Source organism: Cladosporium halotolerans (assembly GCF_011745625.1).
Source record: "Cladosporium halotolerans strain TM138-S3 chromosome Unknown Sca11, whole genome shotgun sequence".
Classification (NCBI taxonomy): Eukaryota; Fungi; Ascomycota; class Dothideomycetes; order Cladosporiales; family Cladosporiaceae; genus Cladosporium; species Cladosporium halotolerans.
In genome coordinates this window covers 1-21,418 of record NW_027191462.1, presented here as the reverse complement: position 1 = coordinate 21,418, position 21,418 = coordinate 1, and the positions used below count along the sequence as shown (strand labels likewise).

General features: G+C 58.4%; 7 protein-coding genes across 7 annotated transcripts; 5 read left to right on the top strand and 2 right to left on the bottom strand.

Moving 5' to 3' along the window:
• Nucleotides 1-33: 33 nt before the first annotated feature.
• Nucleotides 34-2,252, bottom strand: WHR41_04231 (uncharacterized protein). Its single transcript, XM_069372837.1, has 4 exons — nucleotides 1,961-2,252; nucleotides 1,618-1,900; nucleotides 727-1,563; nucleotides 34-495 (listed from the first exon to the last, which is right to left on the bottom strand). The coding sequence occupies exons 2-4, from the start codon at nucleotides 1,660-1,662 to the stop codon at nucleotides 172-174; spliced, it is 1,206 nt and encodes a 401-aa protein (XP_069230297.1). The 5' UTR covers nucleotides 1,663-1,900; nucleotides 1,961-2,252; the 3' UTR covers nucleotides 34-171.
• Nucleotides 2,253-2,737: 485 nt separating this feature from the next.
• WHR41_04230 (uncharacterized protein) lies at nucleotides 2,738-3,904 on the top strand (the record flags this gene model as incomplete). Its single annotated transcript, XM_069372836.1, has 1 exon — nucleotides 2,738-3,904. The coding sequence occupies one exon, from the start codon at nucleotides 2,738-2,740 to the stop codon at nucleotides 3,902-3,904; it is 1,167 nt and encodes a 388-aa protein (XP_069230298.1).
• Nucleotides 3,905-7,381: 3,477 nt separating this feature from the next.
• On the top strand, nucleotides 7,382-9,368 carry WHR41_04229 (uncharacterized protein). Its single transcript, XM_069372835.1, has 2 exons — nucleotides 7,382-7,923; nucleotides 7,975-9,368. Exons 1-2 carry the CDS (start codon nucleotides 7,733-7,735, stop codon nucleotides 8,843-8,845), a joined length of 1,062 nt encoding a protein of 353 aa, XP_069230413.1. The 5' UTR covers nucleotides 7,382-7,732; the 3' UTR covers nucleotides 8,846-9,368.
• A 1,195-nt stretch (nucleotides 9,369-10,563) lies between these two features.
• Nucleotides 10,564-12,273, top strand: WHR41_04228 (uncharacterized protein). The gene is made up of 2 exons (XM_069372834.1): nucleotides 10,564-11,604; nucleotides 11,673-12,273. Exons 1-2 carry the CDS (start codon nucleotides 11,096-11,098, stop codon nucleotides 12,172-12,174), a joined length of 1,011 nt encoding a protein of 336 aa, XP_069230412.1. The 5' UTR covers nucleotides 10,564-11,095; the 3' UTR covers nucleotides 12,175-12,273.
• A 3,061-nt stretch (nucleotides 12,274-15,334) lies between these two features.
• WHR41_04227 (uncharacterized protein) lies at nucleotides 15,335-16,356 on the top strand. The gene is made up of 3 exons (XM_069372833.1): nucleotides 15,335-15,492; nucleotides 15,552-15,642; nucleotides 15,710-16,356. Exons 1-3 carry the CDS (start codon nucleotides 15,459-15,461, stop codon nucleotides 15,843-15,845), a joined length of 261 nt encoding a protein of 86 aa, XP_069230410.1. The 5' UTR covers nucleotides 15,335-15,458; the 3' UTR covers nucleotides 15,846-16,356.
• Nucleotides 16,357-16,586: 230 nt separating this feature from the next.
• WHR41_04226 (uncharacterized protein) lies at nucleotides 16,587-17,894 on the bottom strand (the record flags this gene model as incomplete). The annotated part of the gene is made up of 1 exon (XM_069372832.1): nucleotides 16,587-17,894. One exon carries the CDS (start codon nucleotides 17,892-17,894, stop codon nucleotides 16,587-16,589), a length of 1,308 nt encoding a protein of 435 aa, XP_069230409.1.
• A 324-nt stretch (nucleotides 17,895-18,218) lies between these two features.
• Nucleotides 18,219-19,615, top strand: WHR41_04225 (Enoyl-CoA isomerase/hydratase). The gene is made up of 3 exons (XM_069372831.1): nucleotides 18,219-18,658; nucleotides 18,715-18,911; nucleotides 18,969-19,615. The coding sequence occupies exons 1-3, from the start codon at nucleotides 18,315-18,317 to the stop codon at nucleotides 19,340-19,342; spliced, it is 915 nt and encodes a 304-aa protein (XP_069230411.1). The 5' UTR covers nucleotides 18,219-18,314; the 3' UTR covers nucleotides 19,343-19,615.
• The last annotated feature ends 1,803 nt before the right edge of the window (nucleotides 19,616-21,418 follow it).

Below are 21,418 nucleotides of genomic sequence, written 5' to 3'. Positions count from 1 at the left end.
CACGTTATAGATTTTGAGCAGTAGTGAGACGGATTGAGTTCTAAACCGTTAACGCCTTTGTGTAAATGAGGCAGGACGGGACCGGCCCGTCCGATGCTAGCTATCTGTATCCTGATGCATGTATGGGCAGCGTGTCAAACGCCTACCCGTGTCTGGTTCACAATTCCACGTCTAGTTGTTCGGCATGCCCGCCTTCAGATTGTCGTACTTACTCTGCGGGTAGTCCAGGCAGTTCTGGCTTTGCTCCATGCTCTTCTTCTGGGAGCCGCCGAGGCCCTGCACAGTGAGGCTGACCAGACTGTCGTTTCCCGCCTTATCGCCCGAAAGCTCCCACCACATCGCGCCGCCCAGGCCGGTGTTCTGGATGTACTGGACCTTCTGGGTCGCCACCTGTGGCGTGTCGTAGGAGACCATGACGCGAGAGGAAGGGTCGTAGCTCCAGGACGCGACGGCCTGGTCGTCGTAGTAGATTTGGGCGCCGGGCCGAGGGAGAGCCTGTGGGAAATTGTTAGTGAGGTGTTGCTACGCTATCTGGCAGTTCGACTCAAGGGAGTATTGGCAGATGTCAGATTAGATCAAGTTAAAAAGCGCCCATTGCTGCGTATTGCGTGTTTGCAAATAGCATCGAAGAAACCACATGGAGGGCTTCTAACAGGGCTTTCGCAGCTATGGCGATTGCTCTTGTCATCAAAGTAAAAGGGCAAACAAACAACGAAAGATGCTTACCTTGTAATCCCAGACACCCTTCTCCCAGCTACCCTCCCCAACGTCGGCGAACGGCTTTCCGGGGCCGTCGGTATTCTTGAAGTCACGGCCGTACAGCGGCATTCCCATGACAATCTTGTTCGCCGGTACACCATGGCTGATGTAGTACTTGATGGGGTCTTCGGCGCTGAACGGGGTAGATTTCGGATTATCCTTTGATGGGTAAAGGTTGGCCTGGTGACCAGCGTCCTTATCCCATGAGCCGGCGAAATCGTAGGCCATCAGGTTCCAGAAGTCCAGGTATTGGTCCATCTCCTTGAACGGGAAGTTGACATAGTTCTGGGAGCCTGCCGGCGAGGCGACCGTCAAGAGGAAGCGCGGGTTGGACGGGACTGTAGCAGCGTACTTGTCGAGTTCCTGGCGTGTGGCCTGAAGAAGTGACACGAAATTCGCACCCTCCTCTGGAGACTTAGGGTACTCCCAGTCAATGTCCAGCCCGTCGAAGGGAAGATCCTTGAGTAGAGCGACGGCACTCTGGGCAAATTTCTGCCTCCCTTCCGGCGTCGACGCGGGTGCCGCAAAGTTCGAGCTATAGGTCCAGCCACCAATCGAGAGGAGAAGCTTAAGGCCGCGGTTCTTCTTCTTGTGAAGATACAGCTGCTTCAAGCATCCGTAGAGGTTGTTGCCAACATCATTCCATGAATCGGTCGGGTAGTGCTTGTCGGTGTCGGACCAGCTGTCGGTGAGGTAAACCTCACCAGACTCCGGACGAACGTTGGCGAATGCGTACAGCACGTGAGTGAGCTTGTCCGCAGGAATGTCCTGCGGCTGATAATTGCGACCATAGATGGCCCAATTCTGTCATGGTGCTGTCAGTGCATGCTGAAGGTCAGACGAAATCATGTGACTTACGACAAAATAGGCTACGCTACGGTAGCCGCCCGCAGATGAGGACATGTTGCTCGGAGGGAGCTGGGTATGGGGTGTGGGAGTAGAGGAGCTGATGTTGCTCGTAGAAAGCGGGACGCTGGTGATCGACGTAGAGGAACCAAGGTTTCCTGTTGGGCCCTGAATGCTCGCAGTGGAAGTAACAGAGCTGAGGTTAGAGCTTAGTGATGTGCAGGGTGAGGAAGATGCGGGCGACGCAAGCGAATATATGAGAAGTCCGCCTGCGATCAGGCGGTGCAAGAAAGCTCTGGCCATGGCGGGTCAGTTGTGGGGGGATCGTGTACAGTAGTGGTGGTATCATGCGTACCGTTGCTGAAATGGCCGCTACTTCCTTCTTATATACTACTTGTTAACATGTTTGTGTACCCATCCGTTAATGAAGGACCATCAAGAAAGGGAGGGAATGACGGGAGTGACCTTAGGCTCTGAGTCTAAGTTGTGACGTTGTCACATGTGGCCTGGCAGGTTTCAGGTACCTGGAAGTCGACAATGAGTGCAACGCTGGTAGAACAGGACGATCCGTGACCAGCACGCTTGTGCACTCGCCGACACCACCTCGCTTGCCACATGAGCGAGGATGTACAAAGACTCTTGCAAGAGGGTGTGCAGACGCTCAAGGGGCCGTTGCGCCCACGCGAAGCTGCCAGGCACAGACCAGCGAGTCACCTGCTTTCGCGCCTCGGTCAGGCAGCCTTGCCATCCCGCGTCCAACCCCAAACGCGGCACACGAGCCCTCCAACGTCAAGCGACCCAGCCATGAAGCCATACACTGCACGCTCACACCTGTGAATGCCATGCCAACTGCCAGGACCTGTCGCCAAGCCAATTCATCACACACTCCCGTGATTGCATGTGCAACATGCTATCGAACCAACGCTTGCCCCTTGACGTCGGACCGCGAGCGAAACCTTCAATACCGCCCTGAAACGCGTGACGGCGCCCAATATACACTGGCTGCAAACGGATCTGTCGGGCTGGCTCGGGCGCCTCGAGTCACGTGAAAGATAATATGTCCTCATCTGGGAACGCCTTTAGAGACGGAGCCCACCCTTTCGCGACATCTCATGAGAGCAACGGAGGAAACATGGCCCGCCTGCCAAAGCGTCGCAGGATTTCGCCGCAAGAAACAACGATTTTCACCAAGACCGGAGACTTCGACACATCCCTCGAGGTCGACCACATGATCTTAGACTATTTATCGCATGAAGCCATCACCGCCCTCCTCGCGAACCGGACCCGTCAGCGACAGGATCCAGCATCGCTCCAGCGCAGCTTAGATTCGGTAGACGCTTTCGTGGAGATGTTCCAGGCGAAGCACCCACGTTACACACCCGACCCGGAATTGCGATTCAGACTGCTACTGTTAAAATTCGCGACCCTTTTCTGCCAGCGCCTGACTCTCAACGCGACCGCCCCCTCGCCACGAGCGCTGCGCGAGCTGCGGGACGCAAACCATGAGCGCGCGCGTGACTGGATCGGCGGGTTCCATTCGGTACCGACACTGAAGTACGGCATGTCGCACTTCGAAAACGAACTCCCCCTGCCGCGGCCAGACTTGGACGCCAACCGCGCGCACATCCTGAACGTCCTTGACGTTCCCGCTGAAGACGATGCTTACGACGACGCTTTCTACGGCACTTCTGCGAGTGTCTCCATGCTCGACACCCTACCGTCTTTCATGTCGATGGTCGCCGCGCGGAATGAGCTGAACAACAGCACGCTGAATCCAGCCCTGATGCACCTCATCGCGGATTACATGCTGCAAGCTTGCCTCGAGCAATACCTAGTCCGAGGCGCCAGCGGAAGCGACGCAATCGATGAAGCTTTCGCATGGGGCTTCAAAGCCACCACACCTGTACAGGACAACGGAAAAGCCGACCCGGAGGACATGGATTCCGACCCCGCAGACCCCGTCGACGAAACGAACCGCATGTTCCAGCTCGAAGACGGCCTCGCGCAAGAAGTGCCGGGCTGGTCGGACGTGAAGGCCGATTACATTGCGCGGCTGGTCGAGCAGACGCCCATCGCCACGGGCCTGGTCGATCACCTCGAGCAGGTCGCTGCCGACCATCCCATTCGCGAACTTGAGTTGACGTTGCTAGACTTTCTCCGGAGTCTGGCGGCGAGTCTGCCCGCGCCTGTGTTGAAGCAGTTGGAAGGGGGTTGTCTGGAGGGGATGACGAAGGCGGAGACGAAGGCGTTTTTAAGGGAGTGTGGGCTTGGTGGGGAGTGGCCTATGGAGGCACGCTGAGGATAGTGTCTGTACAAGCCATAGAGTAGTTGTTAGGTGGAGTAATATGTGGCATGCTCGCTGCTGGTTCAGTACTTGAGTATGGACGCCAAGTCGCAGGGTCGTAGGTAGCGTGCGTCCTACGTCGACGCGGATCAATGCAAAGATTCCCTGCGCTGTGCATATTCTCGGACTTCTGCCGTTCGCCTTCTGCATTCCCATAGATCTGCGACTCATGCCATTGGTGTTGGGGAGCACCAGCGAATTGGAACGTGGATGTTCGGATACCCTCCGAAGGCCATGTGCCTACCTTCTGTGAGCAGGGGCTAAAATTTCTACTTGACATCAGCAAACATGACATGCTCTCACGAAATCATTATCAACTCATGAGACATATAGATGCGGACACTTTCCGTCTCCAACGCGTAGAACCGATGGACTTTTCCCCAGGCCTGCCAGTATGAGGGCCACAATCGCTCACAATCCAGCGTCGAGCAAAGAACTGCTCACACGTCCACCGGCGTCTTCGATACTCACCTCGCTGACAATCCAGACATCGGACCATAACCGGCATCGCGCGGTGGGACTTACAATTGTAGACCCTGAGCCCTGGGAGATCACGATAGGGCTGAGCGGCTATATCACGCGGTTTTCTCCATCGCAGTCAGCGGCTGAAAGGCCGACTTTATCCACAACGGAACGACATGGTCGATACCGTTCTTCGACCCAGCAACGGAACCCTCGCGGAACCAGGCAAAGAAAACAGGGCTGTGTCCTCTCTGAGAAAGCAGTGGGCGCTGACACTTCCCCGTCGAACTGCCGTGTCTGGCCAGGGACGGGGGTGCGAAAGCGACTGCGGAGAGCGATCAATATGAATTCAACCTACCAGTTCCTCGGGTCATCACTCATCAATCACTCAGCACTACTGATGAGATTGTGACTGATTGTTCTAGGCTCTCGCAAAGACAAGGGCAAAAGAATCATATCAATCTCGGGCAGCAAGTCGACTGTCGTCGGATCGCTCGTACAAGCTTCGCCGGCAGGGCATCCTCGTTTCACGCGCGGCTTACGTCCAACCGCACAATAGCTCTGGTGAACGGCGGTAAGTCCGAGAGTTAAGATAGGCGGCGGTGGCTTGAACGCCGGTTTGCTGGAAGGATTTCTGCTTTCTTAGGGTTGGGAAGATGCCGGGTTGCGAGGACGCCGATTCCCGAGGACGCCGACTTGAGGAGCTCTTATCGATGGAGCCTGCTCAATGACTCGGCAGCGAGCGTTCGTACAGTGAAGTGAAAGTATATGATCTTTTGGGGGTGATCAAATTCGAACGCGGCAATGAGGGTGTCGATCAAGTGGCAGGACGAGCCGAAAAGTGCTCGTGAGGCCGTTTTTGACACGTCTGCTGGGATCCGGGGTCTGTAGACAGACGTTGGAAAGGTTGGCGGGGAAGGTTTCGATGGGTTGGTGGCCGCGTAGTCAGCCTCGCAATCGTGCGGCAGGCAGGGCACCTCATTGTTATTACAGTAGGCAGCAAGAGTGCCTGTACGCTTGAAGGCTCGCACAGACACGCGCGGAGGCAGTACATTTGCGGGCCACAGGCGGCCCCGAGCGCGATACGAACAGCACAATCACAGGCGATCGTTTGTGTCTCGATGCCTGCCTGGCTGAGTCGTGCTTTAGTCAGGCAAGAATAGCTGGAACTGGGAACTGAGTGACAAACGTTTGTCACGCATTTGTCGACGGCAGGCTGCATGGCTGACTGATGCCCAAGGGTGGTCGGGGATTTTGTCAGCTTGAGCACAGGCGGGGCGGAGCAGGAGTATGGAGCCTGGGGGTGGAACGCGAGATGAAGTGAAACCTCGCGCACTGTTAGCCTCAAAGGGCCATCAATGCGATGCGACGAAACGAGGCTAGAAAATTCCAATGGTTCGTGGAAGCGGGGATCGTCGAGTACTTCGGTCAGGCGAGAGGCGAGAGCCTCGCTGCAAGCCGGGTGTATCGTGCCACAAACTCCGCGTTGGACAAAGAAACTTGCCCTGGGATTATTTATCGAACATTTCGCTGCCTCGACCGGACCAGGTCTGTAGCCGCGTTCCGAACTCCGCGCAGGCCCTGGCGTCGCGGGAGCGGTTCATAAGCAACAGACTTCGCCGTCTCGCCGTGTCACATGGCTCACCGCGCAGTCTAATCGCCGTGCCCTGCGAAGTCTGCTAGTCACACCACTCGCGTTGCGTGCGCCGTTGGCCGCAACAGTGGCGCAACGGTGTGCGAGTCCGCCGTCCGCTCGGGGAGGTGGCCTGGCGGTGGTGTGTTTAGTCCCCTGGTGGTGTCACTTGGTGTGTTTACTGAGCAGGTCGCGGGCTTGGGGCAGCGACGCAGGGTCTGCGAGCAGCATCAACCCTGTCACGCCCGTTCTGGACCATTGGCCCCTCCCTGACGGGCGAGGCTGAGCAGGTCGCACTTCTTGCCGTGACAGTACTACTGCTGCGCGGCGACAAGCTCCTTGTCATCACAGAACAGGCTCGGACGGCGGGTGCGAGAGGATGCGAGCGAGCGCGAAGGCAGCGGCGGGAGGGAGCGAGGCGAGATGAATGGCCGCGTGGGCTGCACGCGAGGCGGCCGTCACACTGCCACCGGTGCCCTCTGCGGTCTCCTAGCGCGGGCTGTGCTGGCGGTGGTGAAGAGCGCCGTCCGCGCACGGCGGAGCCCTTGAAGCCTGCCTTCCTTGGTGCCGGGTGCCAAAGCGGTGCCAAAGCGAGGCCAAGGGTGTCGCTGCGTGGGCGCAGGGCGGAGTTTCGCGTGCAGCGCGAGAGCGAGCTGGGGCTGCTGGGGAGGGCTTGACACCTTGGGCGGCCTTGGGCTGGCAGGGCAGGGCAGCGCCGCACGTGTCGTGTCAGAAGACTCCAAGAGACATGGCGCTCCCAGGCAGCGCCCAAACACAGCGCCGCCCGCCGCTGCGGGCTGCATCGTAAGCAACCTTGTGGCCTGCCAATCGCCTCGACGAGCTCTTGGAGCCATTGCGGCACCTCGATGCTCCCCGCCGACGCAAAGACACGACACCGGCGCCATGGCCTGCCTCTGCGCCGCCGACTTCGCCTGATGCTCCGGGCGGTCGATCAGCTGGCAGCGTCTTCAACCCCGAGCAGAGGCAGAAAAAATATGAACGAGCCGGCTATTCGGACGACGACTCGGCCGTAGGTAGCGCACCGTATCCCCTACGGCGATATGGACCACCGATGCTAGTGCAAGGTCTCGGATTTATGCAGAGATCGCCAAAGCTTGCCGCACCCTCTCGGTCAGCGTACCGCAGCACGCTCCTGCGGCCGCGACGGCCCTTTGACTTCGATGGCTGCTGAGGGCGCATAACGGCGACGTACCTTTCGATCCTGCACGCGCTTGTTTAGGGCACGCCGCATGCCAGGCCTGCGTGGCCTCTGCTCCGCGCCCGCGATACCTCCCGCGGACCTCGTTACTTACGGTACCCACCCTAGTCAACGGCGCGATTACAGATGACGGCACTCTAATTCATGCGGCCATGAGCAATCGCCGTGATCCGCTGGGCCTCGCTCTGGGCGCTCCCCATTCCATCAGCACATTACAAACAAGGGTCGTGCGCGAGTATCTCGCCCACCTCAGGGACGGATGTATATGAGGCAGCCCTACCTGCGTCCCTTCCCTTTGTCGGTACTTCGCACTGTCCTCGGCTTGTCTCATCCGTCCTGCTTAGCCATCTTGTGCAACTGAGGTCTGATGTCAATCGATCCGTCGTGGATCTGATCGACTTACTTAAACGACATCCCCCTCGGCCGTCCTCACCCTCAGGTTGAGCCGCGCCACACTCATCAATTCACAATGTCTCCAACACCCATGTCGCCTATTAACAAGCACGCCCACCCCGCAAGAGCTTCTTCCCACGATTCGACTGAAGGCATTCGTAAGCGAGTATGTAAGGCTTGCGACAGGTGCCGCCTGAAGAAAAGCAAATGCGACGGGTCGAGTCCATGCTCTCGGTGCAAGGCAGACAATGCTATCTGCGTTTTTGGGTTCGTTATACTGACACCTTAATCATTTACATCGACGCTGACTGGTCCCAGCGAACGGAAACGTTCACATGATAAGCATTACCCGAAAGGCTATGTCGAGATGCTCGAACAACAACAAGGTCAACTCGTCTCTGGTCTGAAGGAAATGTATCACCGATTACAGAAAGCCTCCGCCTGGGACGGTCCTGCTCTCGACGAAAGCACTGGACAGCCGCTTACTCACGACATCTTATTGGCATTGGACCTTCTCGAACCGAAACACGATGACAGCGGCGAGCACGAAGCGTTCGAAGAGAACACCGAGAAGCTTCAAGCGAGAATGATCGCCGAAGGCGCAGGTTTCGCCCACCGACGGGGATCGTTCAGCTCAGACTCAGAACACAGCCACAACGACCGACCAAAGATATCGCCTCGACAAGAAACGCCTGTCCAGCCCAAGCCATCGATGTTCAAGGACAGCTTCAACTTCGCCAGCACCGCCTCGTCACCACTCACGCAGAGCCCCATCTCCGTATCGAAGCCTTTCTCGCCGCAACGATCACACGCAAACCAACCCTCAATTGCAGCCCGACCATCGCTGCAAATGCCGCCCACAACAACGCCATCATCATCTTACGCCGACCCGCAGCTCTACGCACCCGAATGGGCGCAAGCCCTCCAAGACATGCACGAGCCCGCCCAACCCTACCGCAACAAATACGCAATGCAGGAAGCCGACTACGACACCCTGCTGAACCCAACTTGGGACCCCTCGCAGCTGCCCATCGACTCCTTCCCGCAGTTCTTTCCTTACTCCGCCCAACTCGGCGGTGGCAACCCCTTCGCGCCCAACGGCCTCGCGGACATGAGCGACCTCGGGCCCCTCGATGGCATGGACCTCGACTTCAGCAAGTTCGTCCAGCAGCAGGAGGTCATGACATAGCTGCGCTCGTGTCCAGTCGCAGAGCAACGAATCCCTAGCTATTCGAGAGCTCAGCACACCACTGCTTGGGCTCCACCGTCAGTCGTCCGTCAGCGACGACGAGCCAGCGAGCGAGCGAGCTAGTGGGTCACCTCGACCTGGGGCTCGCAGCGCGGCCCCTCCGCGGAGCGAGAGAGCTGGAGCTGGGAGCTGCAGCGGAGCGGAGTGCGGAACGAGCTGCTTTAACTCCGGCCCCGAGAAATTTCCAGCTGCAAATCTGAACCCCACCACCACCGCGCACAGCGGCCGCGCTCGTTACCTATCAACTAGGCGCAAATACCGCTGCTGGGTTTTCGGCGTGCCGAGGCTTTACGCTGATTGCACATCATGCCCTAGCAGCAAGAGAAAAAGAAAAAAATTCAGAAAAAAAGGAAACTCAACTACTATACATTACAAGTCACGACAAAGACCGCGGATCTGCTTGCGGAAGCTGGCCGCGTCCGCGCGATCGGGGTTCTTTCTGGGTCTTCGGAGGGGGTTTTTTTTTGGTCATTTGTTCTCTGGTCGCAACAGCACAGATCGTCTCACTTCTGGGCTTTGGTGGGAACAATAATGCGGAGGTGCCGGCGGACGGTTTGTATGATATCATCGTGCGGTTTACTATACATCTAGAGGTTCGTTTGGGCTGGCTCTGTTGGAGTACTTCGATTGCTCCTAAGCGTTCAAGCGAGATCATTTGAGTTGTATCTACCAAATGCCAATCATTGGTACACAGCCTACCTTGTGCATTTTTTCCCGACCTCGCTCACGCTCACGCCATTGACACTGCCCCTCTCTCGTCCTTTTTCTTGGCGAGCAGATTTTCGCGCAACGGCGCCAATGGCTCCCAAGCCCCAAGAAACGACCGCGGACTACCCAAGGAGATGCATCGTCCATCGTCGCAAATCGCGAACCGCCATGACGGTTTCCGCCCGTCGCAATTGCACATCTCGCGCTCCCGCGCGTGCAGATCGAATTGCTCGACGCGGGTTGATCAATAACCCCAGCCCACCTCTGACCGAAAAAAGACGTTAAGACAAGCCCTGATCGCCCGCCAGCGCTGCCTTTCTCGGCGCACGGCTCGCGGCTGGCTTTCTGGCTCGTACCGTGTGTATCTGCAGATGGACCGGCCGCGCTGCCAGCCTCCCCGCGTTTTGTGAGTGCGGTTCTGGTACTATAGCCCAATGCCTACCGGTCTTTTGCGCGCTGTTGTCTCGGAGGGGAGAGTGAGCGCCGATGATGGGATTTTACGATGCGATCGCAGGGCGCTTTGGATATCGTGGGGATCGTGGTGGCGGGGGTTGTTTCTCGTCGCGCCGAGCCGCGAATGGTAGACTGGGCGGGCATGATGTGACATTGATGGCACCAGGACGGTCGAGCCGATATCACATGTGATGATGGTCGTTGTGAATCAGCAAGCGATAGACTTCTGTCCAGAGCTTTGCTGCTCGGCCAATGCGTGTGCTGCGAGGGGGAGCTTCGTGAGCTGCAACTGGAGGTGGTGCGTGGCGCGGGGAGGCGAGCCAGCGGTTGCAGGACGTAACGTGAGGTACGTACTGGATCGCGTCAGCGACGGCATGATTCACCTCGTGTCCTGTCCTGATCTGCTGAGAATCATCAGTTGAGTTGTCAGCGCTCGCTTGTCGGACTCGGTCCTCGGTCTAGACGCTCGCTCGCTCGCTTGCTGCTCGATCCACAGGAGTGTCGTGATCGAGCGATGAATCTCCGCGAGAATCTCCGTGGGGAATCTTTAATCTGAGTTGGGTGCTAGGGTAAGGTAGCGGCGGCGGGTTGGTAGCTGCGCTGGGGACGATGATGCTGCGCGAGCACGGGCGCAGGCGCGCGCGCGTCTGTGAGACAAGACACCTTCTGTGGGCGTTTGGGCGCGGATACCATCGACATGAATTTTTCCCTCTTGCGCGTCGGAATGAGGCTGAATGCCCGGCTGCTGTGCTGCTGTTCTTCACGCCGGCAGGCGCGCGAGACCCGCCTTGTCCTACGAACAACATCATGACCCCACCACGCTGGACGCTGGACGGGTTTGCCCCTCCACCTTCAGCCTGAATGCGAGCACTTGTAACCGTCGGCTCCACGCGTCACTACGACGCTCTGCGCATTCGCCAGGAGAACAAAAGGACAAGTAGCCTTTGTTTCGTATTCTCGTTAGCTTTCTTCTGTCTCTGCTCACTCTAGCAACAACCTCCCACACAACCCCCGCATCGAACCGCAACCATGGCCGCCAAGCAGTTCTCCGACTCCTTCACCTTCCTCCCGCAAGGCGGCATCATCCAAGAATTCAAGGTCGGCGGCACCGACATCGTCCTCGGCTTCCCCTCCGCCGACTCCTACCGCACGCCGCACAACCCTTTCTTCGGCGAGAACATCGGCCGTGTCGCCAACCGCATCTCGGGCGCCAAGATCAACAACCTGAACGGCAAGAGCTACGACCTCGCTGCCAACAATGGCCCCAACACGCTACACGGCGGCGCCGTCGGCTGGGGAAAGAAGGACTTTGAGGGCCCGACGCCCGTCAAGAGGAATGGCACGGAGAGCGTCATGTTCAAGTATCTGAGCAAGGACGGCGAGGAGGGCTTCCCGGGTACGGTTGAGCTGAGGCTTTGGTACATGCCGCGCGTCGAGACGGTCGACGGCGTGGAGAAGACGAGCTTGGAGATCGAGTACGAGGTCGAGCTGGTCGGCGACGAGGTCGAGGAGACCGCCGTCTCCGTGACCAACCACAGGTATGCACACCCCCAAGTCCAGACCCCCCAAAGAAACCCCTCCCAGCTAACCCCCCGACCCCCTGCAGCTACTTCAACATTTCCGGCAAGCCCACGATCGAAGGCACGCGCGCCACCGTCTCGACGAACCTGCACCAAGTCGTCGACGACACCGCCATCCCCACCGGCGCCATCGAGCCCTACCCCGAGTTCGCCCCCAACGAGGAATTCACCCTCGGCGCCTCCACGCCCGCGCCCGACCACTGCTTCATCATGAACCCGGACCCGGCCAGCGTGCCGCTCGACACGCGCTCGCAGCCGCTGAAGAAGCTCATCGGCCTCTACCACCCGGACAGCAAGATCCGCTTCGAGGCGCTGAGCACGGAGCCCGCGTTCCAGTTCTACGCGGGCAAGTTCATCGATGTCCCGGCTATGGATGGCCTGCCGGCGAGGGGCCCGAGGAGCGGCATGTGCATTGAGGCGAGCAGGTATGTGAATGCGGTTAATGAGGAGAAGTGGAGGGGCATGGTGGTTTTGAGGAAGGGGCAGGTTTGGGGGAGCAGGACTGTTTACAGAGGTTGGAAGGAGTGAAGTGGTGGATGTGGTCTTCGAGGGCGGCGGCGCTAAGCGTAAGACCGTGGTTTGGATAGGGTACGGAAATGAATAACGATACCGTCTTACCTCGTCAAAGTTGTAGTGTGGTGCAAGGTGAAGTCTCAATGGCAAGCAACGTCACTGGTCATCTGCGATACGTTTCGAAAGCAGCCCATGCCTCCGGCGGTCGATGCCCTCAAGAAGCGTTCCCGAATCGAGCCTAAGCGATGATCGCCGCATGATTCAAGCAAACACATACACTAACAACGCTTCTCATCGACCTCACTCCGCCCGAGCAGAAGATCCACCGAACAAGCCTCGACCAACACGTGCGAGAAAAAACCGCATGCATCTCTAAAAAAGCCACTGACGCCCATTCCTGCCACGCGGCTACAGGAACCGGAGTCGAGCTATTCCCGCGCAAGGAGCTGGCCGTGCGATGGGGAGGCTGCAGTTGGAGAGAACCTTACCACCACGGTAGGCGTACAGCTGCTGAGTGCATACCCTTTTAGGCCACAGACTGCTGGAGAAAGCCGCCGCTCGTGAGCGTTGAAAGGCTTATTCGCAGCCATGCAGGAGGCGAGCACGTTTTGAGGCGTCTTGGGACGCCACTGGGGGGCGTTTTTGGGGGTGGTGTGAGTGGGGATTGAGCCTCCTCCCGCGTGGTTGTGATGAGACAGCGAGCAGGATCGTGGAATCGGTTTTCCTGCTAGCTCCCATCGATGTTCGATATCACAAGAAGTCGGTCCAGACTCTCTTCCATCACCGTGCCATGACGTACAAGGCTGAAAGTCCCACGACGGCTAACGCAAGCGGCTCTGGAGCTTGCGCCAACGCTCCGCGGAGCGAAGTCCAAGATCCATCCCCATCTCCAGAAACCGACCCGCGAAAGGGAAAGTCTGTGGGAGAGTGACAGAACAAAACGTGCGCAGGAGTGGGCACCAAGCTCGGCGTGCATACAGCAGACATGGGTCGAGCCGTGAAGCCAGCGCAGACTATCGACGCGAGTCGCGAGCGTCCCCGGTATGGTGCTGCTTTGACCTGCTCGCAATGATTCGGTCCAGCGATATGTACCTACTTTAGCGGGCAGCCGAGCCCTCTTCGCCGCATGGCGCGGGCGCCGGCAGCCTCTTCCGAGTCGAGCTACTGCATGCCAAACAGCGTCGTCAAAACGCGTCGTGTTCGCCTCAATAGTTCGCTTCCCGCCGCGAAGGAGACGAAAAGCCAATCTGGACGCCGCACAGCAGATCGAAGATCTAGGAGGTGTGCGGTGCGCGCGGCCGCGGACGCAGTCTCTGGTCAGCGCACAGCCGCGAACTGTGTGATCTTTTCGATGGTCGAGTTTTAGCAAGAAACGCAAAGGGTGCAAATTATGGGATCGCGGTCAAAGCCCGTTCTTCCTGGAATGACCGCATTGCGTATTCCGCGTTCTGCTGATCTCGGCCCCGGCTTTCTCCTATTCTTCTAGAAGACCGGCCGGCCGGCTCTTGCTCTCGGGTTGCGGATTAGGCTTGTTCCGCACCTAGGTGTTTTTCGGTTTCGGTTTCTATCACTAGGCAATGCTGTCGGCATGCGAGTCGCGAGTTTTCGGGGCGTCCGTTGCGAGGGTTTGCTGGGAGTGGAGCTGATTTGTTTTTCTAATATTTCAGAAAAGGGCAAGAAGAGACGAGTCGGAGGGTCGGTGGTGTGGAGTTTGCCGCGTCTTGCATAAAAGTGAAGAAAGCGGTGGGACTGGTGGGTCTAGGGATGGTGTCGGTGTTTTCGTCCGTTAAGACCGGATTTACGGACGAAACCCATTGCGTTGCGTGTCGGTGACTGTGGCTCGCTATCGCTAACTGGGATGGAGCGGTCGATCGGTTTTGGGATTATTACTGGGGACTTACTATGACCTGAGCTGTAAGGTAAGCTGGCAGCGGAGATGGCTCTGGCTGCTCGGACGACGGGCGACCACTAGCTCACCTGATCTTGATAGGTTCCAAAGCTCGCAGGATAGAGAATCTTAGGCGTGTAGGGAAGCTGGTAACACCTTGTTGTAATTCACGGCATCTAAGAGCAGAAACCAAGAGGATTGATTGGCCCGGCACTGACCAGAGCCAGCGGCTGTCACCTCCCATCCCTCCCATCCCGCGCTCCCGCGGCGACATTAGGGTTGGGGTTACTTGGGGTAATCAGGGTTATCTGTTCTTCGCACTCGTACCCGAAGAAGATGTGTCGAGAGGCACTGAGGGTTCACGCAATGGTAATGCCACGCCGAAGGAGAGACTCTACTGTCTTCCTCAGATTACGGCAGTTCGATACGTGTGGTTTTTTTTTTCTCTTTGGCGAGGAGCGTTTGGGCTACGATAGAACATACACCCGGTCATCATCCTTGATTGTGGTTTCGTGGAATACCTTACCATGACGAAAGACTGTGACATGCGTGCTGCAACAAATGCTGCAACTTTATCAACGACAGTCTATAAGACGTCCACCCGCTGCAATGCATCACTGATGATCTGTATTGACATCAATTCATCCTTCAACTCCATTTGTCAAAACGTCACGGTCAATGGCTTACAGCTGAGTGACGTCTGGCGAAGATACCAGCCGTACCTACATCTTTGAAGCAACTCAGACCCTTTCTCTTGTTGGCTGAACCACGAGCGTCAAAAGTGCACCGATCAGGACTGTATCGTGGTGAATGCATGCTTGCCGAATCGAGTTCGGCTCGGGGTCCTTGAATGTGCAATTGAGCATCAACTTGCTCACGCATTTCCTCCCGTCCATATCTGATTTTTGGGAGGAGACGGTCGACGGAGCGCTTGCCCAATAGTCTCGATTTTGCCGGGAAGGCAAGCGTTGCTGCAGCTTTGAGGAAGGCAGTCGAGCAAGGCATTCTGTTTGCCGCGCTTACGTGCAGATGCAGCATCAGAGTCGCACAGTTTAATTGATGAACAGGCATCACATGCGGAGGGTTATCACCAGACTACAGTGCATGACTGGGATCGTGCCTGGAATCGAATTGTAGGCTGCAAAGCCTTGCGATGCCTCCTGCAAAGCTCCAGTGACTGACATGTGCCTTCCTCATTCAACACCAGGCAAGAGGCAGGTGATTACGACACCACGACGCGCGCCCGTGACTGCCTGCCTCATGCTCGGTATAAAGACAGCTTTCTCTTGCTCTCCTGATCTCTCCTTTTCCTCATCACACACTCACCTCACATTCCTCTGCAAGCAACTCGAACATCACAACGCACCCAAACACTCACTCAGCCCATCAACCTCAACCAAAACCAGCAACCATGTCTGACGCCAACCGCAAGGATCTCGGCGACAGTACGTCCTCTCGGTTCCTCAGCACTGTCAAAGCCTGCAAACACTGACACCCATCCCAGAGGTCGCCGACAAGGTCACCCCGGACCACTCCAAGTCCACCACCGAGAAGGTCAAGGACACCGTCACCGGCACCGTTGACAAGGTCCAGCGGTTCGTCGTTCCCATCCTCTCTTTGCACAGTCGCCTTTCAGCAAGCTAACACGACACCCTTCCACAGTGACGCCGTCCCTGACTCCCAGAAGTCCACCACCCAGTCCGCGGCCGACAAAGTCTCTCGCGAGACCGACGCCCACAAGACCGACGAGTCGCTGCTCGACAAGGCTAAGCACGCCGTCGGCATGGACAAGAAGTAGAGCAAAGACCATGCCGACCACCAGCACGAGGCGCCCGGGGCCCACCAGCACCACCACCATGACCTGTTTAGCTTCCACCATCACCATCACCACGACCACGACACCCCCAAAGACGACAAGCACGACAAGCCGGCTGACGCTTTGAAGCCGGCGGACCAGCCTGCCGACAAGCCTGCCGACAAGCCTGCTTGCCCTGCCCCTGCCCCTGCTGCTCCTGCCGATGCGAAGAAGTAGCTGGCTGGCTGGGCTTGTCCTTTGTCTTTCTCTTTTCCTCTCTCTCCATCACCTCATCACCTGACATTCCCTTCCTCTGCACAATCATGGTGGCTGGATTCTGTTGCTGGTACTCCTGCTTGGCGGCTGCTTGCGTGGTCTGATGGTTCATCAATCTCGATGAGTTCCTGCGGGAACTGAACTGAAGGTGACTGATTGGGAGTCTTGCTTTTTGATTTGCTTGCGTTCACCTACCTGAGAGAGAAGTAGCTCGTATCTGACAATGCGTTCTGCTCAATTTGCTTGCTTGCCTCAACTCCTGTGCATCTGTGCTGCCTTGCTCCGATCGGTGAATGACCACGTCAATGAGCCTGGCACCATCAGACTTAAGCGCCAGTGTCCGCCGCGGGGGGAATGCCTTCTAACCGTGGCTCTCTCTATCGTGCAATGCTTCCAATGCATACCTGATCCTATATACACATGCAGATGTCGTCACTCCACGCACATTCTTCTAATAAGATATGCCAATCAAGCTCCCTCCCAACCAACCTCAACCCCAACATCCCCGCTCCCACCCGCGCTCACCACAACCTGCTGCGTCCCGCTCGGCGTCGCATCCGCCGAGAACTCCGCGCTCCCCTCGTACGCCAACTTGCCGTCCTCAGCACTGAAAGCCTGGCCCTCCGAGACGCCAGATCCGCACGTGAAAGCGCCCTCCACGACTCCGCAGGCGCCTTTCGACGAGCGCAGAGTGAACGAGTCGGAGGAGCCGGACGCGGTGTACGTCGCGCAGGTCCCCGAGACGTACCACTTGCCGTTCGAGATCAGGCAGCCCTTGCTGGCGCTGGAGCCGGAGGGGATGATGGTCAGGTGGCCTTTGCCTGAGAAGGGCGTGCCGGGGGCGGATGTGGAGGTCGACGTCGGGGCGGTGGAGGTTCGCGTGCCGGTCGGCGTGGATGAGGCGCCCTTGGGGAGGTATCTGATTCCCGTCGAAGGGCACTTGGAGCTCGCGAGGGGGTCGGCGGGCTCGAAGGTGCCGGTCTGCAGGGTCCCGCGGACGTTGAAGAAGTACCAGATTTCGTTGAGGGAGGAGCCCGAGCAGCCGAGGTAGACTTCGTGGTCGGCGTGGGCGGCGCTGAGGGCGGCTTGGATCTGCGCGGAGGTGTAGGTCTTGCTGCTGCTGGGCGTGATGCCGGCGTCGGCGAGGATGGTGTAGGAGGGGAGGGACTGGAAGAGGGAGACGGTGCGGTTGAAGAAGTCGGGGACTTCTTGCGTCGGCTGGTAGTCCGCGTAGCAGGACGGGTTCAGCGTGCTGATGCACGTCCCGTGCTTGCTCCACTCGTGCTCCCAGAAGGACTCGTCGTCGCCCTGGTAGTCTTTCCAGTAGGTTTGCATGTACGAGAGGGTTTCGTCGGCGCCGGCCGCGCGCAGGATCTCGGTGATGTTGGTGTAGGCGCGGCGCGAGTCGCAGTTCGCGTCGTAGCTGCCGTCGCAGTTGTCCGGCCAAAGGCCATGGATGGTCCACGAACCATCCGGGCCGGTGGGAGGGTTGGTGTCCCAGAATTGGGTCTGCAGGAGCGAGCCGCCGGGGGCGTTAAAGCAGCAGAGGTTGGGCTGGACGGTGGTGTTGTGGCAGGAGAGTTGAGGGTTGGAGCAGGAGGAAACGGCTTCGAACATGTTGCTGTCGGCGAAGACGGATTGGGAGGCCCCTAGGGCGGAGAGGGCGTACTTGGACAACGAGCGGAGAGAAGGCATGGTGTCTGCTACGATGTCCAGCAATTCAGAGCTGGATTCGAGGGGAGAGGGCACGTCTTTTATCCTCGCGGCCCACGACATGATGGCTAGGGTTTGTTGAGAGTGGACTGGAGGCGAGCGGTCCTGAGTGGACGGCGACGATGGCAAAGCTAATGCACGGGGCCGTCTGCACAGCAGCAACGGGACGGAGGATGATGAAAGAAGAAGGAGATGTTGCAACCTACAGGGCAGGCGATATTAGGCAGGCCACGGCCACGGCCAGTCATGTGGCTGGATGGACGTTGGCGGCGACGGGAGATGTGTCGGCGATATGCAGGGACGAGGCGACGGCGCGATGCTTGATCACGCCTGGGGGCTTATCAGGCACACGGGGCTGGTCGACGCGCTGATGATTGGGCGGAGTGACAGCCGAGGCTGAACGCGCCAGAGGCCGACCGCGACGTCAGGCGCGCAAGCCCGCTCTGCTCTGTCGACGGCACTCGCTGCCGCACCATCACCACCATGCTCGCCAGCCTCGCCCGTCGCCATGTCGTCGCCGCCCATGGCCAGTGGCTGAAGACAGTCGTCCAGAAGCGCGGATACGCCTCGTCCCTGGGCGCCGCCCTCAAAATCTCCAGCATTCCTGCTCCACACGCCGGTGTGATCACCGTCTTGTCGCTGGACCGACCCAAGGCCCGAAATGCCATCTCCCAGCAGCTGCTGGGCGAATTGAACGGCGTGGTGGAAGGTCTGCACAAGGAGGGAGGTGAGGGTAGCACCAGGGCGTTGATCCTGGCCAGTGAGAGCGACAATGCCTTCTGCGCCGGAGCTGACCTGAAGGAGCGCTTGAACATGACCCCGGAGGAGTAAGATCGCAATTGAACAAGTCTGTTGTTGAATAAGATTTTGATACGTTGCCTAGTGTCGCTCAGTTCCTAGCCAAGCTCCGAAGCACCTTCGCCCGTCTCTCTACCCTCCCCATTCCCACCATCTCCGCCATCAGCAGCACGGCTTTCGGTGGTGGACTGGAGCTTGCCCTGTGCACGAACTTCCGTGTCCTTGGATCGACTGCTGTAGTCGGTCTACCAGAGACGCGCCTTGCCATCATCCCGGGTGCCGGTATGTTGCTTGTCTGAGGCACTGAAGCCAAATTGTCCGGATGCTGACACCTCACAGGCGGCACCTATCGTCTCCCAGCTCTTGTCGGTCCCGCCCGTGCCCGTGATCTCATCTTGACAGGTCGTCGTGTGTCTGCGCCAGAGGCCTACTTCATGGGCCTTGCCGATCGTCTTGTGGAAGTGGATGAGGAGGAAGCCAAGGCTCCAGGTGTCGCGCGCGGAAAGGTCCTGGGTCAGGCGGTCGCTCTGGCGAACGATATCTGCGAAGGCGGACCCGTCGCCACCAGAGCGGCTCTCCAAGCCGTCAATGGATGGGAGGGTGGTGAGAAGAGCGAGAATGCCGCGTACGATCTTGTTCTGCCGACAGCAGACCGCATCGAGGCGTTGACGGCCTTCGGCGAGAAGAGGAAGCCCATCTTCAAGGGACGGTGAGATTGCCTGATGATTTGCATGCACAGATATGATAGAGCTCTCTTCATTTACATCGCGTCTAGGGCAATACATACAAAAGCTTGGTTCTCGATCACTTAATCAAGGCCTCCCATGCCAATGCCATCGAGCGCTACGATTTGAACTACGTCCTGTGTGACCTGCCATCAGGATTGGTGCCTGAAGAGTAAGGCAACGCCTAACTCAGTCGCTCACTTACCGTGCTGCCGCAATCACATGTTGTTTTGAGTCACTTGATAGATGCCTGAGCGCCCTTCTCAGCTTCTCAGTGCAAATCTGAACACCAAAAGCGTCACATGGTGACTGTCACATGCTTTTCAACGCTACAAACAGTTTCTGCGCTCCTCATATTGCTTCCTCAGGCTCGCCTACTGTAAGTGACGTGCGCATGTGACTCACCGAGGTTGAGGTGGGGTCTTCCCAAGTGATGGATAAAGCGCCTACGAATGAGGGCAAAACGGCCCCTTTAAGGCGACGAAAGGCGATGAAATCCATCATTCGCGAAACTGGCTCTTACTCAGGGGAACGACGAGGGAATGTGAATCCAACTCCGCCTAGATTTGTATGGCGAACCGGTACATCTACCTGCAAGATCCTCCTCACTAGAGCTTGGTTCGGGTTGCTACGCAGTCGCGCCTCAGCGCTACCTTGTTCACCTCGCCGACATCATCAGTCGCGCCGCCAGGTCGCTCCTGCCATATGCGCACCTTCCTGCACATGGCAACGAAAAATTTGCACGCCGCCGCACATATAAATATTCGACTCTCGCCCTGTCACCGACCTTGTCACAGTCTTTTCCCATCGACTTACCAACCTTCTCCAACGACCATCCTTCTCGGCAACTCACACACACAAGCAACCTCCTTCACGACACAACAACCAACACCCACTCACACTCCACAACAACACCTTCAACCCACCACAACCCACTCACCATGTCTGACAACAACAACAACAACAACACCTACGAGTCTACCTACGATCCCAAGGCCTACGCCGAGAACCGCACCACCTCCCTGGTTCCGCTGGAGGAGGGGAAGACCATGGAGCTCAATGCCACCAACCAGGACCCGACCACTCCGCCGTCCTCCCCTGGCAAGGCTACCAAGCGCTCCAAGCCTGACGACCCAGCCTCTTCTGCCGACAACTCGCCCAGGGAGCGCAAGCGCTCCAAGGTCGATGACCAGGACGCTCCGCCGTCGGCCAGGCCGCGTCGCGCCGGCGACGGCATGGGAGAGTATGCCCCGGCCGATCCGCCAGCTAACTTCCATCAGAAGCGCAAGCGCCTAGACGACGACTACCTCAACAACGTCGTCAGGGTGGTTCTGCCGCCTAACCCACAGCAGGCCCAACAGCGCCTTGCCGCTGGCGACATGAACAACGCCGCTCCGGCGGCTCTGCCAGCTAACCTCCCTCAGGCCGGCGAGCGCCTCGCCGCCGACAACGCGAACAACGCCGCTCCGGCGGCTGCGCTACCTAATCCGCCGCAGGCCGCCATCAACACAAACGACGGCGCCCTGGCCGCCAACCCCGCTGAGGCTCACGAGCGCCGCGCCTCCGACGACATGAACGACTACGAGCTCGCGGTCGGCCTCCGCGACCTGAGCAAGCGTTTCCACAAATTCCACGCCGAAGCCGCCGCGGCCTTCACGCTCGCGTTCAAGGTCCAGCAGCAGCCCGATGCCATCGCCGTGCGCAATCCTCCCTCCCTCCCTCCCTCCTCCTCCTGCTCCTCCTCCTCCTCCCCTCCCCCTTCTCACAAAGTTTCTACGCTAACCGCTCTCAGCACTTCGCGGCTGCCTACCGCGTCCCGCCCGCTGTCGCCGCCTACCTCGACCGTTATCAGGGCGCCTCCAACGGCGAGGTCGACGCTACCGTTGCGAGTCTCATCGACGAAGAGGGCCTGCGCAATGTCGACAACCACTGCCGCCGCCACGATTTCGCCACGCCGCGTGAGCTCGCGCAGCACACCTATGAGGGTAAGTCGGTGCTGGAGTGTGTGGTGGATGTGCTGGTCCCTAGGGATGGCGACGGGCAGCACGGGGGGGAGGGGGAGGG